Below are 25,226 nucleotides of genomic sequence, written 5' to 3'. Positions count from 1 at the left end.
GTAGGTTTTGGTAAGACCCATCCGGAAGGATAGTTAACCAAACCCAAATGCTGGCCCCTTGAACTTACATTGATAGACAACTTGATTTGCAGGACCCATGAACTACTGAATGTCTGAAAGAATAGTGAGTGTCACTGAGAGCTAAGTGGTTTCCAGCCAATCTTTATTAGCATTATTGAGGCAGAAGGAGTTCAACATAATATTTTTTTTATCAGATTATTTTTCTTCTTCTTGACTACAAAAATTACCACTCTTGTCTTTCCCACAACTTACTTTATCATTGCAGCAATTCATTCTTATCACAGATACAATAAATGTGTTTTGAGCTTTCTCTCTCTCTCTCTCTCTCTCTCTCTCTCTTATCACTTAATTCTCTTCCCATTATAAAAGCAACTATGGTATCAGAAAGCACCTGAGAGAACTCATAGTAAAGTCAATAGTTCAGAATTAATTGTGAAAGGATCTGGGACTAGGTGAGAGGTTGTAACCATACTGATAATGCATACTGGCCATGTTTTTCCATATGTGGTTTTACTGTACTTATATGCACTGTCTGTTTATAGTGGATCTTCATTTCTCCCTCCTAGCCCTCACCTCCCACCCTCCAAGTCCACCTCCATATGCCTGTAGTGCAATCATATTGTGTCTTGGATCTACTGCTATTTGCATTTCAACTAGCTAGAGGTTTCTGTAAACATCAGCTCCATCTTTGACCCAAGATATAATTTTAGTTTTTAGGCTTAATACTTTAATGATTTGTGAAACAATCTGGCTGAAAGCGATTGACAAAAGAAAGCGGTTAACAGTACATAAACCCTGGCACAGGGAAAGGGGAAGTTTCTCAGCAGTAACTACTGTAGTCCCAGTATGATCAGAACAGGCTCCAATGGCTTGAGGAGGCACACATTGGCCATTAGGCAGTCCAGCTACAGAGCCATATGATTTTCAGCCTCAGTGGAATTGTTATGTCTAGCTCACAAAGCTTTATGTATTCAATAAATCATCCAGTATCAGTCAACTGAAGGGCAGATCTCTACACACACCTTTGGCAAAACATGTTGCCAAATGGGAGCTAATGTCATGAGCAGCATGCCCTACATAATGATGTTTGGCATGTCACCTGGCAGTGTCACCAGACAGTCCAAGAAGTTTCCTTTCCAACTAGCCACACATAACCAGTGCATAAATAATGTGGGTACAGTGAGGTACCAAGTCAAGTCTATTTCACTTGCACCAACAACACCCTCCTACAGTCCTGCATATCAGCCAAGTCACTGTCGTCAGAGAATTCCAGTAAGGATATTTCCATAAGTAGTGGAAAAAAATGTTTCCTCTCCAAATATGTGTTCCTGCTTCCAGCTTTGTTCCAATATGCAGTGCAACAATTAGAACTATAAAAATAAACTACTGGGAGGAAAAACTTCATTGTGAAAGATCTGCAATATTCACATCATTCCAGCACATGAAGGGAGCCTACAAGAAAGATGGAGAAGGACTATTTACAAGAGCATGTAGTAACAAGAGAAAGGGAAATGGATTCAAACTGAAAGACTGCAGGTTTAGATTTGCTCTAGGAATAAATTCTTCACTGTGAGGATGTTGAGACACTGGAACAAGTTGCCCACAGAAGCTGTGGATGCCCAATCCCTGGAAATGTTCAAGTCTAGGTTGTATGGGGCTCTGAGCAACCTGGTCTAGTGAAAGGTGTCTCTGCCCAAGGCAGGGGGATTTGAACTAGATGATTTTTAAGGTCCCTTCCAACCCAAACCATTCTATGATTCTATGATTCTATGAAGATCAAGTACTCCCAAAAATATCCCTCCTTCTCCATTTCTGGCATTAAAGCTATCAATTAATATAGATTATGTATAAAATAGGTTATATTAAATAAAATAGTTCCATGACACATTTTTGTTGTAATCTGCTTCAAATCTACAATTTGAAAACAAGCTGGCATACTTGATAATTCAATAATGTCCAAATAATGCAATGAAGTTCAAAAGCCTGCCACATGTTTACAAAAGATTAAGAGATATCTAATTATGACTGGTTTGTGCTATCAATCAATATGACACAATGCAGCATCCTCTATCTTAGTCACATTTCCTGGATAAGGCTCATTGCTTCGTGTGCTGCTGACACAGGTCCTGCACAATGTAGGTGATGAAAATTGCCATATGGTCAATATTAAGTGAAAGATGTTCTGCTATAAATCAAAGAGTGGTGCTGCCTGCCACCACTGGAAATACACAATCACTTTCCAAAAGGGCCAAACCACACTATTTGTTTAGGGTTTGGACTAGGCTACAGATCAAAAACTAATTTTCTAACCCTCACAAAAAAAAAAGACGCTTAGGTGTATATTGGTAGATCAAACTTTGTATCTGCTTACGCTACGTGTCTTCTATAATTTAGCCCTAGCTAAATCTTGTTCCTCTGAAATATGCCAGTAGAATAGTAACTCAAAATTATTCTGTAGGGAAGAAAGCTTCATAATTGTATGTACAGAATAAGTATATTTTATTACATGATCAATTTCAACTTCAAGGCAATAGAAGCAATAAAAAAAGTCTCAAGTTTCAAATATTTCATCAAAGGAACCTTAAATCTTATAAAAAAAGGAATCTTTTTGAGTGAAAAAATTGAATATGTATAATAAATTTAGAATCCTGTATAATATATTGGAGAGTCTACCTCCTCTCTGTGATATAAATATTGCTTTCCATTGCCAGAAATAAAATTATTTTCTCATTCTCTAAAGTTACAGGATCTATCACCATATGAATAACTTTTCTCTCCCTCATAAGAGAGGAAATTGGTACCTCTGTGTACAGAATGTACAAAGCAAAGGGCAGATTTGAAAGCTCTGAAGGTCAAAAATAGATTGCAGTAAATACTGCCTGTTCATCAAGTTCTGGGACTGAGAGAAGCACTTTCTGGAGCATTTCAACACATCAGCATCAAATAGAGGGTTTGCAGAAAGCACTTCTAAATTCTTACAGTCCTGTCCAGAGCCAGATACTTGCTTGGCAGCAGAACAATGAACACTAAATTGTATCATTTTAACGATAAGGACTGCACCATTTAATTGTGGATCTGAGCTTATTCTCAAAGCTGAGACAGGACCACTCATCTCAGGACAGCAGCAGGGCAGCTTCCTGGAACATCAGTGTCAGACGACTGTGGAAGTGTCCAAGTGCTGTCACAGGATGTGGGAATTGTGAGAGCACAAAAGATTTGGGGTGCATCAAAGAGTGTCAGCAAGGATCTCTGTTTCCCAAACTGATACTTCAATCAGCGGAGGAGTTCAGCTCAAAGTGATGAGGTAGCCCAGCGGTAGTGCCATGAGTCCTTTGGAAATGCGTGGCCGAACACCTGAGAAAGAGCAGCTTGGAGCAGAGATGCCCACCCAGCTCCACTAGGTCAAACAGAAAGCAGTAAAGATGTACAGAAATGTCCACATACACAGCACAAACAGCAGCACAGAACACCCATGTGCAAACTCCCTTCACTTCCCAACACATCTCAAATTTTCTCCACCTGTGAAGACACATCAAAGGCCATACCAACACTCCACCAGGGAGAGCTACAACAAAAAGAGAGCACTTCAGCCAATAAGCAAAAGGACATGCTTCATGTGGAAAACCATGTACTGGGGACAGACAATGAAGAGGACAAAAAAGTGCAGCAAAAATTTCCTCAGAGGTGTTGAAGGAGAGGAATTCAAAGAACTTGATTTGCTGGAAGAAAGTGGAATGTTGCGGATCTCAGGGCACATTTCACTGCATTTCAGTACACTTGGCAAATGACCCTCTGCCTCTACCTGGAGGTAATCAGACTGTCATCATATTAGCTGACACTTACCTGCATATTCTAGGTGGCTAAATGCCATCCCATTAGCATTAAAAAAAGCAAAGAAATTATACAAACAAAATCCCAGAAAATTCCTCTTGTCCGGTGGCATGTATTTTTCTACTGAGAAATACGAACTAACACAAGCTGAAACATAAGCCAAAACTACTAATTTTTTATTGAAGAATGAAGAAAAGTCTCTAGAAATTCACATGAGCCTGTGAGAACCATAAATGTTAGTTTGCTATGAGGTTAGTTAGTTTGCTAAATTGAGCTATGACCAAACTTCAATACTGAAGAAGCATGAAGGCTATAAAACAGAACACTACAGCATTCCTATGACATCACAGGGTATGAAATCAAAACACAGACCAATTACTGACACACTAAACAGAGAAATGAGAGATGTTTTTACTGCCAGATCTTATGAATGTGTTTCAAATAGAAAAATGCAGATTTTACAAGCAATATGACATAACAAAGAATTTAAAATTCAAAAATTCAACATGCTAAAAGATGAACTTTTTAATTTAAGTCTCTCTCAGTTATCACCCTCTCTCCCTGAAATCCCATGGTACTGTTAAATTACAATTAATAGCAGGAAAAACTATCACTGGTTCTCAGAATCACTCAAAAGTGCTACATTTGGATAAGAGTAGCCATCTCAATTAAGAACTTAAAAAAATATTTAATATGGAGGCAATGGGAAGGAAAAGATATTCCTAATGGAAAAATTGTAGCCCTGTAATTAATCTATGTCAAATCTCACCTATAATCAAAAGAAATAGTTTTGAAAGAATGATGAAAACTTTCAGATGATATTTTAAAAATGTCATGTAATAAAACTGGATGTCTTCCAAGAGCATAAAACATGAGGACTCTGAGAGCTGAAAGTTCACTGTATACTACAGAATCTGCTGGAAACACCATCCAGATGCAACTGATCTTTCAGGGTGCCAAGAAGATGCATCTGCTGGGAGGCTGCTCTCTGCTAGGACAACTTTGCCTTGCAAAGAAGAGAACACACTAGGGTTAAAAAGACAATAGGACAATCTGGATATGATGGTTTTCACTGTTCAGAAATGAGTGTAGCTTTTTGAACACAGAATTTATTAATGCTGTGAGTAAGAGAAAACCATTCTTAAGGATGTGGCATGTCACAGATGGGATAACCTTATACACAAACATCAGTATTTCCTCTGTATTAATAAGTACAGGATAAACCTTATCTCACTGTCTCTGTTATTGCATACCAGTGTATAGCATTTCATAACTACATTAGGTATAGAACTGAAAAGTATCATGGGTCAGGTAAGCAGCTGAGAAAAAAGCATGATACCACGTGACCATCAAGGTCAAAGTCAAGCAAAAAACATATGAACATTTTCTGTAAATATTATTTCTCAGTATCGGTAATGCACCACTCTGAAGAATTAAGGACCCCTCTGCATGACACTTGTCAGTGTTCTCAGATTTCTGAATCTCTAGTGAAGCCAGAAATAATATAAAAAAGTACTATGAAAGGCTGGCAAAATTTATCTTATGTACTTGAATGTGGTTCCAGTGGAATGGAGCAGAGAAGGATCTACTGTATGTTTTTTACCTCAAGCTAGACAAATAAAGCAGTCTGAATACAGATCACAATACTGAAATAAACATTCCTACACTCTTAGATTCATTCTCTTACCCTTTTAAAAATCTACAGGGTACAACATTTATTTTTCCTAAATAAGTCAATCTTCTTCTGACATGTCCAAATGCTGAAAAATCAGTGTTACACCATTTGAACAGAGCATTACTATTAACAAACATTTTGTGTGCAGAAAATTGATAGAAGAAAGAAGATAACATTAATTCATACTTCGAATTAATTGTTTTAAAGAGAGATAGTGAGTGTACATCTGTCTCAGGAGTTTTGGTTATTCTGACATCAGGAACTTTAGCTCTGTCTTTTAAATAGCTTCCTGACTTTACATAGAGCAGACACAGAATTACAGATGAGGTTGATGCTACAGTCTCTCTCAGAAGGCCTATGCATCACAGTACCCCAGGCAAACCCATCAGAGGTTTTCAACTCATACTCATAGGAAAATATTTAAAATTCTGCAAGATCTGTGTCCAGATGAAAAGTCAATAACAGATAATGTATTCAGGACACAGAAATATAACTACACCTCGGGGAGATAGGAAGTACAAGTTGCTGTGGAATCTCAGCTAAAGGGCCCCAGACTTTATTAAACCTGGAGTTGCGAGTGTGTAGGTGTTGAATTACACACATCAATAAGAAGAGAATGATTTCTGGGGGCAATTAGGAGAGATTTTGAATTATGGTACTTATCAGGCCCCGGGGAGTATTTTGGCAAGTTTTTGAAATGCACACATGAAATCCTCATGCACTTTTGGAGATGGCTACAATGGCTGAAGCATGGATGCTCAAAGGACGCTTTGCTGTTTCATCTCATGTCACTTTTAGTGCAAAAGCAGGGCTTCTCAGAGCAGCAGCATGTCCACCCTTGCTGTGTGCTGCTGAAAAATCTGTGGGGCTGTAACAATGCTTTTTTAGCATTGTTTTTAACTTGGAATTAAATCCTGGCCACATTTGCATCACTGCAAAAATTCAAAAGGGTTTACAGGACCAGTAATTCATTTTCTTGCTTTGGGTGGTATCTCAATTCATTGTTATCTGAGCTGAAGCAAGATGTAGGCAATTAAGATATAATGAATGTATTCAAGGGGAAAAGATTTTGTTCTGAGAAAGAGCTGTCATGCAAAATACAAGCACTTGGGTAAATGATTTTCTAAAGATAATGAGAGGGCTTCTCCATCTCCAGAGATGCTGCATCAGGGAGAGCAAGTAACTGATATCTGGAGCCCCATTTCCCATTACACTCCCTCTCTAGGCAAACATGTGTACATTTCTGGGAGAAAAGATCCCTGGTGAGCATCAGCAGCTCAGCATTCAAGTAACTCACAAGAGGAACTACTCATGCTCACTCTCCTGGGGGTCTCTTCAGAGCTGTTCTGTAGCTGATTTTAGTGGGCAAAAAGGTCTCTTCTGTCTCTCAATTTAGAACAATATTCCATCATTAAGCACTCAAAAGAAAGTCTAGGAATCTAGAATTGACATTGGTTCAGTGATTCTACCTAGACATTTTAGAACTAGAAGCATTCTTCAGGACTAGCTAATAATAATTAAAGAAAAACAATGTGAGGTTCAAACACAGATACTCTTTATACAATAAAGATGCATGAGCTGGAGAGGGCAGCAAATTCTACAGCAGAACTTCTGGAATAGTGTAATATTAGTCACTAAAGCACTGCCATCTTCCAACAACAAAGATCTACAATAATTGGAGCTTCATAGATTAAATTTTAGTTCTTAATAAAGGGAAATTTCTACCTTTGTACTGTGTTTGTGTAAGTGAAAACACCACTAGACTGCTTTGCTGATTAAACTGAACTTATGGTCTAGAGCAGTGTTTTCACTTTAAAATGCACCATGATATGTTTAAAGCTGATGTAGAGGAAACTTCTACAGACAGTACATATTAGACTTGCTGCATATCTAGGGCAGACAAGCCATAGAAAATAGTAGTTGACTGTACTATCCAAATGAAAAAGAACAAAAAGTGTGTAATCAAACTAAATTTGATTATGCTTTAGTTTAGCATATTTGATTATGCTTTAGTTTTATATAACATGTCAAGAAAGAAAACAGCAACCAAAGTTCTGATAAACAGCTGTGTCAGAAATTTAACTTAAAAATAGATATCTTCCTTTAATCAACAACTTGATAATTATAAGCAATTAAATTCAGCAATATAGCAAGAAGTAAGCTAATGCTGTCAAACCAGTGGTCTGTTTAAACTTTTTTTGATTAATCCCAAACTTTTGCAATTTCAGCTAAAACTGTAAAGCATGAAAATATCTACAAAACTAATTGTATTGCCTAACTATCTACTCTCTGATCTATAAAAAAGTAGAAACCAGGGAAAAGACTGAATGGGCATAAAATTCTCTGAACACATATTTTTGCACATCTTTTTTTCTAATGAAGCTGACTGGAGTTAGTAATACAGAGTTAGTAAAAGAACAGTAACTTTATGGTTAGCATGCTTACTGCAGAGCAGTCCAGGTTGCTGTAATCTAACCCAGGGGTGCATTTCTGTATTTTACATGAATAGTTTATTGGATTAAATGTGAAGCATGTTCATGTACAGCCAGAGCAATGAAATGATAGAATTGTATTCATGCATGTGAGCTGGCTTTCATCAAATTCATATATTCTTCTGAATTTAGTTGTTGGATTATAGGACTTCCCCTGCACTTGTCTAGCTACCTCTGTAAGTAAAATGTAGATTTTACTTACATACCTGAAACAATACTCCAGGAAGCAGGAAACTATTTTTCTCCCTCTTTTGTAAGTATTGACTCAGAAGAAAGACACCTGAACAGTGAATAAGGCCGTATTATTAGGAAACATATTCCCACAGGGCCAGAGGGTTTTGTTAATACAGAGTACAACTGATTGTTTTGTCAGTGTTTTTAAATTATTGCTAAAGTTTCAAGATAAGGGTTTGCTCAGAGAAACCTTCTACTGGATATTTCAAAAGAAATTGCTTAATTATAATAGCTTTATGCAAGCAAAAGTTCTTCCCTGTTTTTCGCCCAGTCATACTTACAAATCCTAGAGCTAAACACTGGGGTAGCAAGAACACAGTCTTTAAAATCTGACTAATGATGAAATTACTTTATATGGGCAGTACAGAAGGAAATCCATTATTAATATCATTTTATTGAAATGAATACAGATACATTAAGGTTGTTTTTAAGATTAGCCAAATAAAATGTTGAGGGTATGAAGGCCTTAAAAAGAAGCAGCAGTAACTCATATGGCAATAAAGCCTATTTTATTATAAATTGGCCTTTGAAAGAAAAACAGCTGCTTTTTAGACAAGCTAATGCATTTTTATATACTGAGACATATTTTGTTTTTTTCATTAACAAGTGCTATTTAAAAATTCTGCATCCCTACATCACTGCATTCATAAAGGATTAAAAAAATTAAGTTGCAAACATATGGCTAGGAAAAATGTATCTGTTTCTCATGACTCTTTTTTCCATCAAAATGCAGTAACTGAATAGCACCAGCAATGACCCATAAAGTATCTTTCTGAAAAGTGCTAAATCTGTTCTGTTCTGTGCAACTAGACAGCAGCACATTTCTATGCAGCTTTACAATAGCTTTATTTGTGCCTGGTGCAGAGTCAAAAACAAACAAAAAAAACCCCTCCACCTTGAAATTCTTGCCAAACCAACTAAAGAAGCATCAAGAGCATCCACAGCTGACTCTGAATTTAATTAGATATCATGTAGGCACAGTTTATTCCATAAGAAATTGAGAAACTGCTTCCTGAAGCCAAAAAAGGTCAAACAGAAAATGAATAAGGCTTCCTGTAGCTTGGAGGTGAAAACAAGTTTATCACACATGCATTCTGCATGGTCTGCCCAGATGCTGCTTGTGCTCCCTGGCCCCCTAAGGCAAGCTGCTTGTTGCCTATTAAGTGCATCTCAGCTCCTCCTTGGAGCTCTCCTGACTTGTTATGCTTCACTGCCAGCTCGTTTGCAGTCAGGGCACCAGGTGGCTCCTTCTCCTCTGCAGTGCCAGCTCTGGTTGCTGGGTTGAGCATTAATATCAGCCAAAATTGTTTGCCATATGCTTTAGAGGGAGTAGTGCTAACTATGAGTGTTAAAAAATCATGAGATCATGTCAAAATTATGAGAACTAAACAACAACAACAACAACAACAAAAAACAAAAACAAAAAAAAACCAAACAAAAAACCCCCCAAAACCCCAAAACAAACAACATGGGATTTTCTTTATGTTTTAGCGTAAAAAAATAAATAATGTTTTCTGTGGTTTTTTTCTGTGGTTTTATCCTCTGCCCTTCAGCTTAGAAAGTGTCCCAGAATAATACCATTGTTCTGGCCAGCCCCAAGAACAGCCATATATCTCAGGAGCTCAGGGATTCACAGGGCTCAGGGCTTTTACAACTGAGACCACCCAGGCCATCCTATCACACCTTGAGATACTTGTGTACAATTAGTATGTGTTGAATTCTAAATCACTCTAACAACTCTTGATGCACTCACTATATCTGTAATTGAAAAGCTATTCTGCTTTTCTGAATAAAGCCTGCCTTGTATTTCTTCACCTATAACCAAAAAATCTAACCAGACATCCCTGACCAAATATCTCTGCCCTACTGGACCAAAACTGTCTTCAAGTTCTCATATATGCCAGAACTTCTAAAATTAAGATGCTGCCAAATTCCAATTTCTTTCTCAACTTCTTGTGAGCAATCTTGGTTCTCCAGAAGTCAATGAGATTTTTCCCCAAGGATTAAATGTAGTCATAATTTCACACAGTAATGACATGAAGCAGAAAGCATGCAGCTTAGCAGATGTTTAGTGAAGCAACTGAAAGAAGAAAAGGCAATCCTATTTTATATTTTTCAGTAATGTCAAAGTAAAAAGTGAAATGAGAGCCACTAAGGCAGAATAAAACTCATGAGAAGGAGATATTAGTTTCACAAGAACGCTTTTCTGAGCACAACTGACTAATCGATGGTAATATACCCTCCTATATGCAAATGCGTCTCCAAGTATATTGCAAATGCACACAGCATTACAGATTTTCTTTACTGACAGCAAATTAACAAAGTACCTTCCTGAAATGAACATAAAGGGACTACCCCAGGGCGTTTCAGTATGCCAAACATTTTACATATAGGAACTGTACACTATGATGACACACATAGCAAGGACTTGTTCACCACAATGTTAACTTCCATTTAACTTGCTCATGACCAACACAAACCATACAGTTTCTGTGTATTTAGCACTGTGCAGTTGTGAGACAGCAGAAAAAAGTTCACACTATGAAACATGTATGACAGACAACTCATTTTTATTTCTTAAACAAATAGATGCTTTGTAATACTGCATTTTTTAATAGTTGCAAGCCATTTCATTATATCAGTCTGTCGAAGATACAGGATCAAAGCATACATAATTGAAGACAAAGGAACCTGAGAACACACTTGACAGAATTAACAGGTAAATGAAATCAGTAAATGCAACTGCCACATCCCATCATTTGATGTCTGTGTTAACACATCTTCTGAAGTTCCAAGCACACAGCACACACCAGATAGAATATTTTAAACAGCAAGTTTGTTTCAGTAATTCATGTGGATAACTAACACTTTATCATAATATATGAAATCCCTTTTAGGTGCTTTATTTTTGCATGCTTGCACCACTCCTTATTGTGTTCCCCTTTTTAACAGAGTCTTTATTTGTTTTATAGATCAAAGTAGATAAATTCAATACAAAGCTATGCAGCACGAGCAGCACCTGTTTCTGCTACCCACACACACCCTTTCACTCATTCCCCTGTCTGACCTCTCTCTGCAGGTGACTATGAGGGAACAGCTAGCTCTCTGTGAGACCTGAATGGGACATACACATGGGCAGATACAGCAAAAACTTTAATGTTTATTAATCTAAAAAGGAGAAAAGATTACAAAAATATAAGGAGTAGAAAACCTTAGACAAATTTAAATACATACAATCTTTAGGCAAAGTTTGTTTTGGTCAGGCAGAATTTTAGTTTATCAAATGTCAATCCAAAACAACAGGGGTATAAACTAAACAAAATATCATAGTAAATTTATACTAAAAGGTGCCAATTACCCTTCTTTCCTAAGGCCACTGTACCACAGTAAATACTCTCATTCAGTGCATTACGGCATCCTCATTTCAGAGCAGTTTCACTCATGTGCTGCTGATACTACAAAAATAACTATTTAAATTTGTTATTTATAAACGAATGCAAATTTTTAGGTGTAGTTTTGATCACCATAATTTTGTTTTTTATTAAACTGTTCTTCAGTAATTTCACTGATTTCACAAACCTGTGAAATCAAACAGAAAAACACAGAAGTTAGGGCACAAATGTAATGTACACAAAAATGGAGGAAAAGGGAAAATTAATCCCTCACCGTGTTTTCATTTTGTAAGAGTTTTCTATTATGCTGAATTCACAGTTAAAAAGTAACATGGACCAGTATGTTGGTGAATCTCAATTCTTTTTTTTTTTTTTAAATACTCAGAAGCAAACAACAGTGTCCTTAGTTACACTATTTGTTCAAATTATTCAGTGTTTTCAAGGGTTTTTTTCTGCTACTTCATTTTCAATAGTGGTAATAGGTTGCAAAAAATAGCCTGTGTTTCAAAAAAACATTGAACATAATATGCATCTGTGATGAATCAGATAAGCTGAGATAGCAATGTTTTAATTTCTGGTTGTGTTCAGGTTGAGAACCTTCCCTGAAGGAAATGGAAATTTAGCTTTTGAAAATATTTACTGATGCATATTGCAATGGACTGTTTTGCAAGTGTTGTTGACTGGAACACAACCTGCCCTCTCCATTTTTTGTATAAGATATATAATGCTGTAACTGGACCTATTACATAGATCCAGTTAGAGAACCAAGGTTATAAACTGGAAATAAACACCATAAACTCATTTAATTGTACTGCTGAATAACTGAATAATTGTACTGGTGCATAAAGGTCTGTGTGTTACCTGAGAACCCTTCACCTTGCTTTTTTAAACACCGAAGGAAATCAGGCACAGCAGTTTCACTCCTTTTGAACATTTAAATATGCAAGCCCTTTCTGGGAGATTTAAGAAACTTGGCATGAACAAACTCTTTCCATTATCTCCAGCTAATTAATTAAATACAACTGGAGTAATTTTCATTTTGTCAGGTGATAAGCCTGGACTTTTTATGTGATTCTGTACTGATAATCAACAAAGCAAGGCACATACCATGAAAACCTCTGCAACAACAAAAACAAATGAACCAACCAAACAAACAAAACACAAGACATAAAGCCTAGGAAACCTTAGCAACAGTTTTTACCCTTTATTACCTTTATATGGCTGGGAGCTTTTTGTCATTTATACCTAATGTCCAGTTGTTTTCCTTGGAGGTGCTTATTTTAGCAGATATTCAAGCTCTATCACAGTTTGATCTATAAGTTACGGTTTTGTCTTAGGATGGGATAAAGAAAAGCAAATATGTATAAGCCTGTTTCACCTGCAGATTCCTGTGACTGTTACCCACAGAAAACCCAGCGACTGGTCTTAACTGGAGAAGTTAAGAAGAGGTTAAGACATGTTAATGGCTTTGAGTTCATTGCATCCCTTAATTTTTGCTTATAACACCTGAAGCTCCTGGTTGCTAGGACAGAGCATATGATTTCCTTTGTCACAGTTTGATGAGCTGAATCTTTTTTACTTAAACATCTATCTACAGGTATCATGTTATCTCTGAAGTTCCTGGTTCAGTGCATTTATGTGAGTGAGGCAAATTCCTAACAGGGTTTCCCAAACCTTAGTCATTTTTAATCATGAAATCCCTTGAGTAATCCCAATCTATCTTAATGCAAAGACACCTAACCCACGGGTTTTTTAACTGATATTATGTGGAATAATTAATTTGCTGCTTAACTTCTAAGGCATTCAAGAAATGGTCTAGCCTTCACTGTGACAGCATTATGCTGAGAGCTCACACTGAGATGATCTTCTATGACCATCCTAAATCCATTAGGTCACTGCTTTCCAGGACAAAGCCTCATTATTCTGCAGCAGAGACAGATATGATCCTCTGGTGCCAGATATATTTCATTTGGTTTAAATATACTTCATCTGGTTATAATAAAGTGCATTTTACTGGAATGTGGCCATTATACCAGGGGATTCATATCATTTAATAACTTCAACTTGTTCTTCCCACCCATTATCCAAACCTATCAGACCCTAATGAGCCCCATTCATCTACATCATCCCATTAGAAACTCTAGTTTTTGATTCCTCATTGAGCCAGCTTTTAATTTACCTAATGTGTGTCCTGATAATTCTCTAGGCCATTTTTTAAATTATAGTGTCATTTTTTATTACATTAAATGCCATTTGGAATCCAAGTTTAGCATAATAAGGCAAGCTGTAGAAAAAGATATCTGTAGGTTTGGAAGCTTTACTGAAAAGAGCTTTCTGCATAAAACAGGTGTTGAATTTTTATTTTTTACTCACTGCAATGGAAAATTCCCTTCTCATACTAAATATTTAGTCCAATGTGAACTTTTCCAAAGTTAAACAAAATATTAGTCAGTATAAATAAAGCAATGTGCCTTAAAACCTTAATAATATAAGATGATAACAGCAGCTTTGGATTTAAGCACATCCATTCAAAAAATAGGAAACCTGAGTCTAACTTCAACTTTCCCTAATTTCATTTGAACTCACCATTCACTGTCCAACTTCTACCAGAAGTCATCTGACTTCTGGTAGAAATAATGTCAATCTCTACATTTGTTTCACCATCAATAAATAATTAAACCCAAGTGAGCAGATTTCCATGCTAGAAAATTATTTTCATCTACTTTCAGACTCAAAAAGTAGTTATATGAAGTGATGCAGCTTTAGCTGTGAGTGCCACAAGACATCCAGCCAAGAGCATCCAATACGCCTGGAGAAATTCTATTTACAGGAGCACAATCCCTTTCTGGTATCCTATTTCTGAAGTGGACATATAACTGTCTCAAGCTAAATATGTAGCCAAGCCAATGGCAGACAGAATGAGAGACAACATATTTGCTTTAATATACATAAGTGTATACTGGAGAAATTTAGAAAATAACTCATATCCCAAGCAGACAAAAGCTTTATGACACCCTTTGGAAAGGGGATATATGATTTTTTTTACTGCAGTTTGTATTGCTTTTGAAATATTAAATGTTTCTCCAGAATATTCATGAATCAGCATAAAAGTTCACTTTTGGGACTGATTCACTTGTGAGACCAAAAAAAAAAAAAAAAAAAAAAAAAAAAAAAAGTGTGTGTTTATAGTGAATTTATTATCTACTGAGAAAAACTGCCAACTACAACAATTATGTTCTTACAAACCAGATATATATTTGACTAACATTTGAGTGATGCCTCATAAGCACGTTACTCTCTAGAGAAACCACATCTAGCCTTGCCCTAATCTTATACCCACTGAGACATTTCCAATACAGCTATGCTCTATCAGAGCAGAGCACAAATACAACCAGCCGATTTTGAATGACAGAAATGGAATGTGTTTGTGTAGATGTAATAAAGTTTGCAATCAACAGCTGCTGCTCTAACCCAAATTTTGTCATTCTTACTCATATTGAGTAGCACCTGGCCCTAGCAAAAGCAAACTTTCACAGGAAAAACATATTCCAGCAGTAGAGCCCTCCCTATTGTTAACTCTGGCCAAGTAATCTTCCAAATCTCAGGAACACTTATTTGTATAATTAGGATAAATTGACTGTTTTGGCATGTGAATTTACTCAGTGCAAGGAACTTTACCCATGCACAAATGGGTATTAGAGAATTTGGGTATGGATTGGAATTTTACTAGAACACAGTCTGAATTTCTAAAGTCTACAAAAAATAACCCAAATCTTTCATTCTTCTGGGTTTTCTCCTAGGCAGACAAGTGTGCAAATAGCAAAATGAAGGTTTTCTTCAACAACTGTTGAAGTCATTAGCAGAGTGTCTTTGACTGCAGAATTTCAAGACCAGTGCAAGAATGAATGGTGTAGAAATCCCACTTCTTCCCAATGACCATTTGATTTATCAGCAGTAGACATTTCACTGTCAACCTTAGCAAAGAGTTTGCAGATTAAGAGTAGCAAAACATTTAAATTTCCTCCCACAGGTAAGAGGGGAAGAGTTCAAGACTTGCCTTGGATCAACTGAGCTAGAAATGAGCATCTAGTGCTCCTTTTGGCAAGATGGAATGAAGCGATACTAAACACACAACTTCATGTGCCACTGACTACAGAAACTGGCATGCCTTAAGCAGATTAGCACAAAGGAATGTTTTTACACAGATGATCCTTAAGGGTGCCTTCCAGTCCTTAATGTTCTGTGGGTATATTTAGTATAGATTAACCAAATAGCAAGCTTTTCAAGAGTCTACTTCATTCACCTGTCATGTACATCTGCTAGGAGGACTGACTGAAGGTAGGGACCCTTTATGTCCAAGGCTGTGCGACCTGGGGAAATCTGCTGTGCTTCTTGAGTTTGGTACCCAAAAAAGCAGATTTAGTCTTTTGGGCAGTAAATCCTTGCCAAGACTACAGCTGGCAGGTCAAATTATACCAAAAGCCCTGTCTTTGTCTTTTCAAGGTTCTTGAAAGCTATTGATACTTTAAAAATTTCCAATCTTTAATCTTTGTAGGATTAATCTTTAATCTTTTCTCAAGGGAAAAGTCAAGCAGACTCTTGTCAGTCCCCTGGAAGGATGAATTTCTTCTCATAAAAGCTGTCTAAAAATGTTCTGATGGCAGTGGATGCAGTTCTTCTATTTCTGTGCATCAGTACCCCATAAAAAAGAAAATCTATTCTTGCCAGCTGAAAGAACTTTCATCAAACTGAAGGATTATGCAAGTAGTAAATATTTTTTCCAGATCCCTCCTTTTTCCAAGAATTATCTCTATGCATTCTCTGAAAACTCTTTGCAGAGAATCAGCACACAAGCAAACTACTGCAGATAATAATGGGGAACTGTCTCCAGGATCACAGAGGAAGAACACACATGAGGTTGTCTAGAGACATTTTTAGTCACTCTAAAAGAATATCACAGGTCCTTGATTTTGTATCATATTGCCTTGACAATTTTCATCTCTCATTGTGTAGAGAATTTCAAAGAAGAATACAATTTGCAAAGAGAAGAGATTTTGTTTCTAAATTATAATAGGTCTTAAAATGCATGTTTTAATTCCCTTTTTCAATAACAAAATGTACATTACGAGAGCAAATAATTATACACTATCTCTTTCTCCGACTTATGGCCACACACTTAATTAAGTGCACAAAGAGGAAAAGTAAAGGGTATGCTAAAAAAATCAATAAAGCTTCTTAAAAATGTTTTTCTTTCCTTCTTTACCATAACAAATCTTTTAAGCTAGAATAATTTAAACTTTTACGTGAGTAGCTATTTGATTTAAAATGTTGTCATAATTAGTCTGAAGGTTTAACAATTACTGACTTCCAGTTATCATTGAAACTTGCTGCTAAGGATAAATTTTTAAAATGCTGTCAGAGAGCCTGGAGAATTTAAAACGTAAAGTCTGATTTACAAGAATGGAGAACCAAGATCTCATTTCCATAAGACAAGATATGCACTGTTGCATCTGTTTTGCAAATGACGTTTCTTGAGAGATGTTGAGATTCCAAAGTGACCCAGTTCTGTTCGGTTATCACTTACTTTGAAAATAGCCTCCCCAAACTCTTACATATGAATACCTTTGAAACTGTTCCCCCATTATTTTTTTCATTCTTTTTCTTTTAAAACTCTAAACTCAGATGATATTATTTTTAAAGAACTCAAGGTGACTCACACAGTTTCTCTTTCTGCATTGTTTTCCCACTACCAAAAATAGCTTTACACCTGGCTGCTATTATCTCAAAGTAGTCAAAGAATGTGGTAAACATTATCCACATGTAATTTATCAAAAGCTGAATCAAAGAACAGGTGTTACTATTGTAAAGATTAATTTTGCAGCTCTTCTGCTCAAACTCACAAATTATGGACTCCTGGGCCTTCTCAATACTAAATCACTCAAAAAATACCCAAACAGATTTATTACTTTGGGGTGAAAAATGATGTGTAATCTTGCCAGCTGGTCTACCTACAAGCAGTGGCATCAGCAAGTGTGCCAAAGCCCCTTGCTGACTGCACTTTACAACCAGGAATTGGCAGCTTCTCTTTGTCAGCACTGGCAGTTCTGCACTTTCTTGACAATGTCACTAGCACAAAAAACTCAGACAAGGATGTTACCACTGTTAGTTATTTTTAATAAAATTTTTCACTATTAGAGTTCAGTTACAGGAAATATTACTTTAATAAAACATTTTTGTTCCATCCATTTAGTTATAGTAGTAGAAACAGTGATAGAGGGTGCACCAGCTAACTACACTGAGGTCAGCATGGGTTCACAAAGGGAAAGTCCTGTTTAACTGACTTGACAGCTTTCTATGGTAAGGTCACCTACCCAGGGGATGAAGGGAAGTTGGTGGACATGGTTTTTCTGGATTTGAGTAATATTTTTGATACTGTCCCTCGCAGCATCCTTCAGGACAACTTGTCCAGCTGTGGGATGAGTGGCTGCAGGCTGTGCTGGGTGAAGAACTGGCTGAAGGGCAGAGCTCAAAGGGGGCCACTGGTCACCAGTGGTGTTCCCCAGGGGTCAATTCTAGGGCCAGTTCTGGTCAATACATTTACCAACAACCTGCAGGCAGGAGCTGAATCCACCATTGGCACGTTTGCTGATGATCCCAAACTGGGAGGTGCTGCTGACTCCTTAAAAGGACAAAAGGCTCTGCAGATGGATCTCCACAGACTGGAACACTGGACAGTGATTGATGGCATGAAGTTTAACAAATCAAAATACCAGATTCTGCAGCTGGGACAGACTAGCATCAAGCAAAAGTATAAACTGGGAGAGGAGTGGCTGGAGAGCCTCTCTGCAGAAATGGATCTGGGGCTGCTGTCTGGCAGCAGGCACAGCAAGAATCAGCAGAGTGTCCTGGAAGCCAAAGGACAAATCCCATTCTGCATCAAATACAGAATCACCAGCTGCTCAAGAAAGGTGATTACCCCACTGTGTGAAGCACTGGTGCAGCCTCACCTGGAGCACTGTGGGCAGTTCTGGCCACCACAATTTAAGAAGGGTGTGAGGGTCCTTCAGTGGGTCCAGATAAGGGCAACAAAGCTGGTGAGAGGGCTGGAAGGCATGACCTGTGAGGGGCAGCTAAGGATTTTGGGCTTGTCTAGTTTGGAGAAAATGAAGCTGAGGATTGACGTCACAGCTTCCTGAGAAGGGCATGTGGAGAGAGGCACTGATCTCTTCTCCCTGGTATTCAGTGACCGAACACATAGCAATGGCTCAAAGCTGTGCCAGGAGAGATTCAGGCTGATATCAGGAAGCATTCCTTTACTGAGAGGGAGAAAGACTGAACAGGCTTTTGAGGAAGATGGTCAATAGCTCAAGCATGCCACTGCTCAAGAGGCATTTGGACATCGACCTTGACAACACGCTTCTAATTTTTAACTCATCACTTTGTTTTTTTGGGAAGTGACAATGACCTGCTAATCATTGGAATATTCAAGTATTATAGCATTCTTGGAGTATTATAGCACAGGATTTTGGGTGCTCACAAGTCCTCACACCCATACAATTCAAGTACAGCACCTATACAAAACCATGGTGTGCATCTGATATGTCCTGGAGCATCAGTCTCCCTTGTCACATAATTAGCATCAGTCTGTGTATGCACAGCCAATCCTACAAATGTTTGTGGGACTGTAAATTCATTACAGAAAATACTGCGGAAAAAATGCACACATGAAAGACAGGTCCCAGAGCCTCTCTTGAGCTACCCAAGGTGAGTTTCAATTCAAAGGTAACTGAAATGCTCTGGTGCAAGTCAAATTGGACTTACTGGCCTTGGACTAAAATCAGCTGGATGCACAGAATCTCATTGTAACATTTTACTAGTGTTGAAAAAGACCTGGCACATGGTCTTTAGGATCTCACTGTGTAAATTTAAATTTTAGTCAAACTCTGGGCTATGTACGAAATTGTGAAACTAATGTATGAGTAAAAACCAATTTTTTAAAGTGGCATAATTTTAAAAAATCTGTTTATCTGGAATGTTTCTTATGAATCCTTAATCCATTACAGAACTTTTCCCTTCTGTAAAGAAAACATCTTTTTCATATGTTAACTCTTCATGTTTAAACCAGTATTGAGTTTTCTAAACATACTGATCAAATAATCTATTTTAATGATTTAAATGATTTAATGATTTTTTAAAAAATAAAATATGTTAGGAAGCAGTTTGCATATTCACCCTTGCAGATCACAAAACTACTGTGAATCAAAAGAGATTATGTGAACTAGTGTGATCATTTACAGGTACCTTGTAGGCAGGGAGAATTTGCTCCAATTTGAAAATATTGCAATTTATAGCCTTTTACTTGTTCTGCCATCTAGGCTCTGATCCTGCTGACCCTCACTTCCACAACTGGATAAATACTTCAAAGAGTGTAGGATATTAAGGATTACTGGTATGATTAAGAACTTTTTTATTAATAAAGATGAATTAAATAGAATGTAAGGAAAATAGATGCAATGGAGTGACAGACCTAAGGAGGGAGGCTCTACTTTTTATACCTGGACTTTTTTACTTTGCTTTTTTTTTTTGCTGGTGAATACAGACTTATGAAAGATACTATCTACTTCAAGTTCAGATTATCTATTTCAAGTTCATGTTATTTTCTGGAATAGCTACTTTAACACATCAGGACAAATTGTTTCACTTAGCTTAAGTAAACAGTGTTCTGTGATCATTTTGTCATTGTTCAGTGACTACATGAAAGCTTCTGCAAATCAATCCTATAAGGTTCAGTCCTCAGACAAATAAGCAATTGGTACTTATGAGAAAAGCTCCTGTCAGCAGGCATGACAGCTCCACAGTATTTGAAGATATGGAAAACAGAAGTAAAGTTGAGGGGTTTTGACATATTATCTGGTCCTTACACATGTACTTACATTTGTCTTGGTCAGCTTCCACTCCTTCACTTTCTGTGTCACTCGGCAATATCCAAGGTTGATGAGGAAGTTGAAGCTGTTGTAAGAATTCATCCTGCCACAAACAGATCTATTTTAGATAAAATGGCAGACAATTGTTCTGTAAAAATGAAGACTGCAGAAAAAAACTAGCCTCAATTAACTAGAGAGGATAAAGCCTTTAAAAACAAAAAAAAACAACTTGATGTGAAATAAAACCAAAGTGTAGAGGATTTGCAGGCTCCTTGGAAAATTTTTTAATCTATTCAGTAAAACAACAACAACAACAAAACCAAAAACACAAAAAAAACCACCAAAAAAAACCCACCAAAACCAAACAAAAAAATCCCCAAAAATCAGACAAACAAAAATCCACAAAAAACCCAAAACCTAAAACAAAACCAAAAGCAAACAAACAAACCAATCAAAGAAACAACAAAACAAAAATCAAACCCAAACACACCAAAATGAAGGGGTCTATTTAACTATCTCTCTACTACAAATACAGATACGTAAGGTCATCTTGGAAATGCAGTGACAGGACAAAATTGCATATATTACATCTGTCCTTGCAGTTTTTGGACTGCATAGACATTTCAAATGCAATTTGCTTAAGTGAGGCTTTGATCTGTCAAAAATTTCACTGTTTCTAGTCTAATAAGTACAAGAACCTGAAACCTGATTAGAACCCATGGTTTTGCTGCATAAGGAGAAGGTTTAGGAAGGAAAAACTTTATGAAAATTTTTGTCTCTAAGATACCATTAAAACATCAAAATATAAATGTTTCGCATGGTTAAAAATCCATATTCAGCTGAATATATGCTTTTGAAAATGTTTTAAAATTGCCTACCTTTTAATATAATGTATACATGTATGCATATAAGAAAATTTTTCTATGCAGACACACACATATCTATGTGAATAGGTATACACACAGACACATAAAATACTTTAACACATTCCTTTGCAATATTCACAGGGAGACATGAGAATGGAATGCACAGTTTTATTTTCAAAGGCAGTTCAAACATGCAAGTTTAGTCTCTAAAAGAAAACCTTAACCTTGACCAGATAGCATAAAATTACTGGCCAGATTTTTATAAGTTCTTGAAAAGAAAGGGGGGTAATAACCCTGTTTTGTGTTACATCAGCTGAAATGAGAATCTACAAATTTAAAGTTAAATTGTATTACAACATAAATTTTATTCTTAGGCTATCTGATTTAAATATAGAATCCAGGCTTGTTTAAGTAAGTTTTGGGAGACTGAAGGCTGCTCAATTAAGATCTAACTCACTGGGAGTAACTTATTAATTCTGTCTGTAATGTGTTAAAAATTCCACAAAGACTGCTGCTATGGGCCAGCAGTAAACTCAGGCAGGAGCTCCAGGCCTTACTCAGGTATTGCCATTTCCAATGTGCTGTGCTGGAGAAGGTTGCTGCTACAGCACTGAACATGTTTTGGTTCAAGGAACAAGATTCTTAGAGTAGGCATGTGTGACTCTCACACTGATCCACAGACTTTTTAATCTTCCAAAAACACAGAGCAAAGATCTGAGACAGGCAGTGTAACAGAATGAGAGTATCTGACCAGTCCCCATCACAAGTTACGCTCTATATTCCAGTAAAAAGGAGTAAAAATTTTGTTAATCAAGGCTATATTCAAATAAGACAGTGTCCTGCTCTCAACAATGACAGACTAATAAGGATTGCTGAATACACTTTCAAGTATCTGAATAAATGAAATGGTTGCAAAATTTCATGTGTTCAGAAAATGATATGGCAAACAAGGGAATCAGGGGTATTTTCATCTCAAGAGCTATTGAAAAGTATCACAGAATTTTGTCACTTTAATGGAATCCATCCTAAAGAGATAAGCAGGGTTCAACATTCCTTTGCCAATTTATACAAAACACCAAAGGATTAGGAACATGCATGAAAGTATCTCTGCCAAAGGATTTGGAACCCTGATTTATTACCTTTATAGAGATAATAAAACTATTTCTCTAGGTAGCATTTCTTTGCTATAATTCAATTCAGCCTTGAACAGAGATGATAATAAAACACACCTGTTAGAACTTAGGAATATTATGTGTGCCAGGAGGCAGAAACTTGTCCACAAAATCTCAGATCATTATAAGTCTTGAGCATTAAAAAACCCCAAAACATTCTTAACAGCTGATAAGTTAAATACTTGCCAAATTATTTAAGATTTGTGCTATAACAAGATTGAACCACCCATGCTGCAGCATGAACATTACTAAAGCTTAAGAACTTTGAATTGTATTTATTAGTAATATTTTTCTATTTAGACTTATGTTACTCTGAAACACATTACAATCTAGGAAGCATACATAAGGCATTGAGAGATATGTTAAAATTCCCAACAAATAAGCAAGTAAATAGATAAGTAAATCAAGCTCCTTAGGGTAAAACATGCTCCTGGCACCCAGTAGTCACATTCTTTTTAACTGACTTATTCTCGTCAACTATATATCAACATTCTACTGATTAATTCCTTTAATATCACCTAAAAGTAAGGAAGCAGAGTTATGTGCAAAATCTTATCATAGTATCTTCTATAGGATTGGCAATATAACCATAGTGTATTTACACCCAGTAGAAATTCCCAGTTGAAACCATAAAGCTAATAAGAATAAAGGCAATGTACGCTCTTTTATTTTACGGGTTTTATACAGGAAGAGGATACAAAACCTACAATAAAAGTCGCAAAACAAATTACAGTATCAGCCTTGAGTTTTATATGTTTATGATCTGTAAAAGTACAGACAGGGTTCTTGCTCTTCTACCCCAAACCACTTCTACCTTTTTAAAATATATCTCCACGGTTAGAGACAAGTTGTGACACAAGAAAATGAAATCATATGGCCACAAACGGGAGGAAATGTCTAACATGGCAAAAAATGTCACAGAACAGACGTATTTCCTGGGTATGTTCTGTCTAAATCCACTTCTCTAAGTGACCAGGAACTTAAGTGGGCAAAAGACAGCTTGAAAACTTCTATTATAACAACCCAAAAATGAGGCTGGGAGTGGCATATTGGCCAGATCTCCATGGGCCTTCACAACCTGGCAAAGAAAGGTCTTCAGTATGAATATGTCATACCAGCAGCTTTCCCTTTGGAAGTATAGCTAGTCCCAAGTTGAGTTGCCATTATGTCAGAGGTCACTTGTGCATGTCAGATGGATAAATAGGGTCTGAGCTGGATCACTAGCAGCCAAGGTACTATTGTATCCAGCGAGCAAAGAGAAAAAAAATAATTTGTCACTTCTAGAAGGGATTTTAACAGAGGATAAGATCCTGCATAGAAATGCTGACGTTTAACATCAGCTTTACAGTGGATTGCTGGCTGAATCTGGACATGCTATTTTAACAGGAAAATAGCATTATAATATTGCTCACTTCTTAAAATTCTTGAGACAAATACATACATATATTAAAAGTATAACAGGACACTTACTGTGAGAGCTATCAGCAAACGGAAGTAACAAGACACAGCAAATTAAATGGGACTCTTGCTTATTATTACCATAACTACAGAAAGGCTCTGGAAGAAAGCATTTTTAATTGTCTGCCTTTTTACAGGAAAGATCAAAAGTGATGGGCAGATTGGCTATCTCTCACACATTACATAGTTTCAATTGGAGTATATACAATAATTTTACTTGGCATCACATGACTGTGTATCAGTTAAGAAGTTAAGACTGCCTAAAAAAGAAGAAAAAGAGGGGTGAAGAATTTAGTTGGAGACAATAAAACCCTTAATTCCTTCTGAACATTTTTTAGATAAAAATTAATTTCTATTCTCATTTTCTGGTATGAGAGAAAATTCTAACACACAAACATATCCCATACTTCAAAAGAGGACACCAAGTGATTTTTTTTGTTAAAAAAGTGTTACAATTACTTTTTTTTTTTTCGATAGGAAATGTGGTTTGAAAATATATCAACTGGCAGTGAAGACACTTTCAGGAGAACTGTAGTCACCTTCAGTCCTCATGTCTTTAATCTGGATTTTCAATTCTAAGTGAAAGAACAGCTCAAATGATGGGATTAGTGCACTGCCATTCAAACACCAAAATAATGAGTATTTATTTCACCACCAAATTTAAGTAAGATTTCTTTCACAAATTCTAGAGTAATCTGTGCTTCATTTCCTTTCCTTCACAACAAATGATGGATGTCATAGAATTAATTGAAGGGTTATACTAAGTAATCTCTAATTTTCCTAAAAGCAACCCTAAGCAACACTATCATAAACAACATTTGAACTTTCCTTTAGAAGTCATGAGACCAATAAAACATTGTGTGAGGTGTCACACCAAACAGATTGTTAAAACAGATGATATTCCTCAGAAACCATCTAAAGGTATGATATTATTTTCAGTCTTGGAAAAACGGTCTCCAGGTTTTGAGAAATGGATTACAAAGAGATTGGTAATAATGGTGGGGACCAACATATTCCACCACTAAAAAATTAGCACTCTAGACACATAGTTCCTTCTCACGTCAGTACAGAAGGACTGGAATATCCTGAGAAAAGACTCACCTTTGTAAGGCATGTATAGAGAAAGACAGCAGGGGTTTTCTTTCACAGGTGCTTTTATTT

General features: G+C 36.6%; 1 protein-coding gene across 6 annotated transcripts in view; it reads right to left on the bottom strand.

Annotated features, from left to right (window-relative positions):
* C2H8orf34 (chromosome 2 C8orf34 homolog) overlaps window positions 1–25,226 on the bottom strand; it is a 185,932-nt gene that overhangs the window by 27,149 nt on the left and 133,557 nt on the right. For 4 of the 6 annotated variants that reach the window (XM_072924732.1, XM_030266311.4, XM_030266313.4 and 1 more), the window contains one exon: window positions 17,797–20,672. In XM_072924732.1, the coding sequence (XP_072780833.1) occupies window positions 20,439–20,672 (234 nt within the window). In that variant the 3' untranslated portion in view covers window positions 17,797–20,438. Of the gene's footprint in view, window positions 1–10,806; window positions 11,833–17,796; window positions 20,673–25,226 lie in introns of those variants that run through there. The other 2 variants (XM_030266314.4, XM_072924734.1) reach the window with 2 other exon arrangements.

Source organism: Taeniopygia guttata, chromosome 2 (genome assembly GCF_048771995.1).
Source record: "Taeniopygia guttata chromosome 2, bTaeGut7.mat, whole genome shotgun sequence".
NCBI classification, from domain to species: domain Eukaryota; kingdom Metazoa; phylum Chordata; class Aves; order Passeriformes; family Estrildidae; genus Taeniopygia; species Taeniopygia guttata.
The sequence above is the reverse complement of the archived record's forward strand: the minus strand, read 5'-3'. Positions and strand labels throughout refer to the sequence as shown.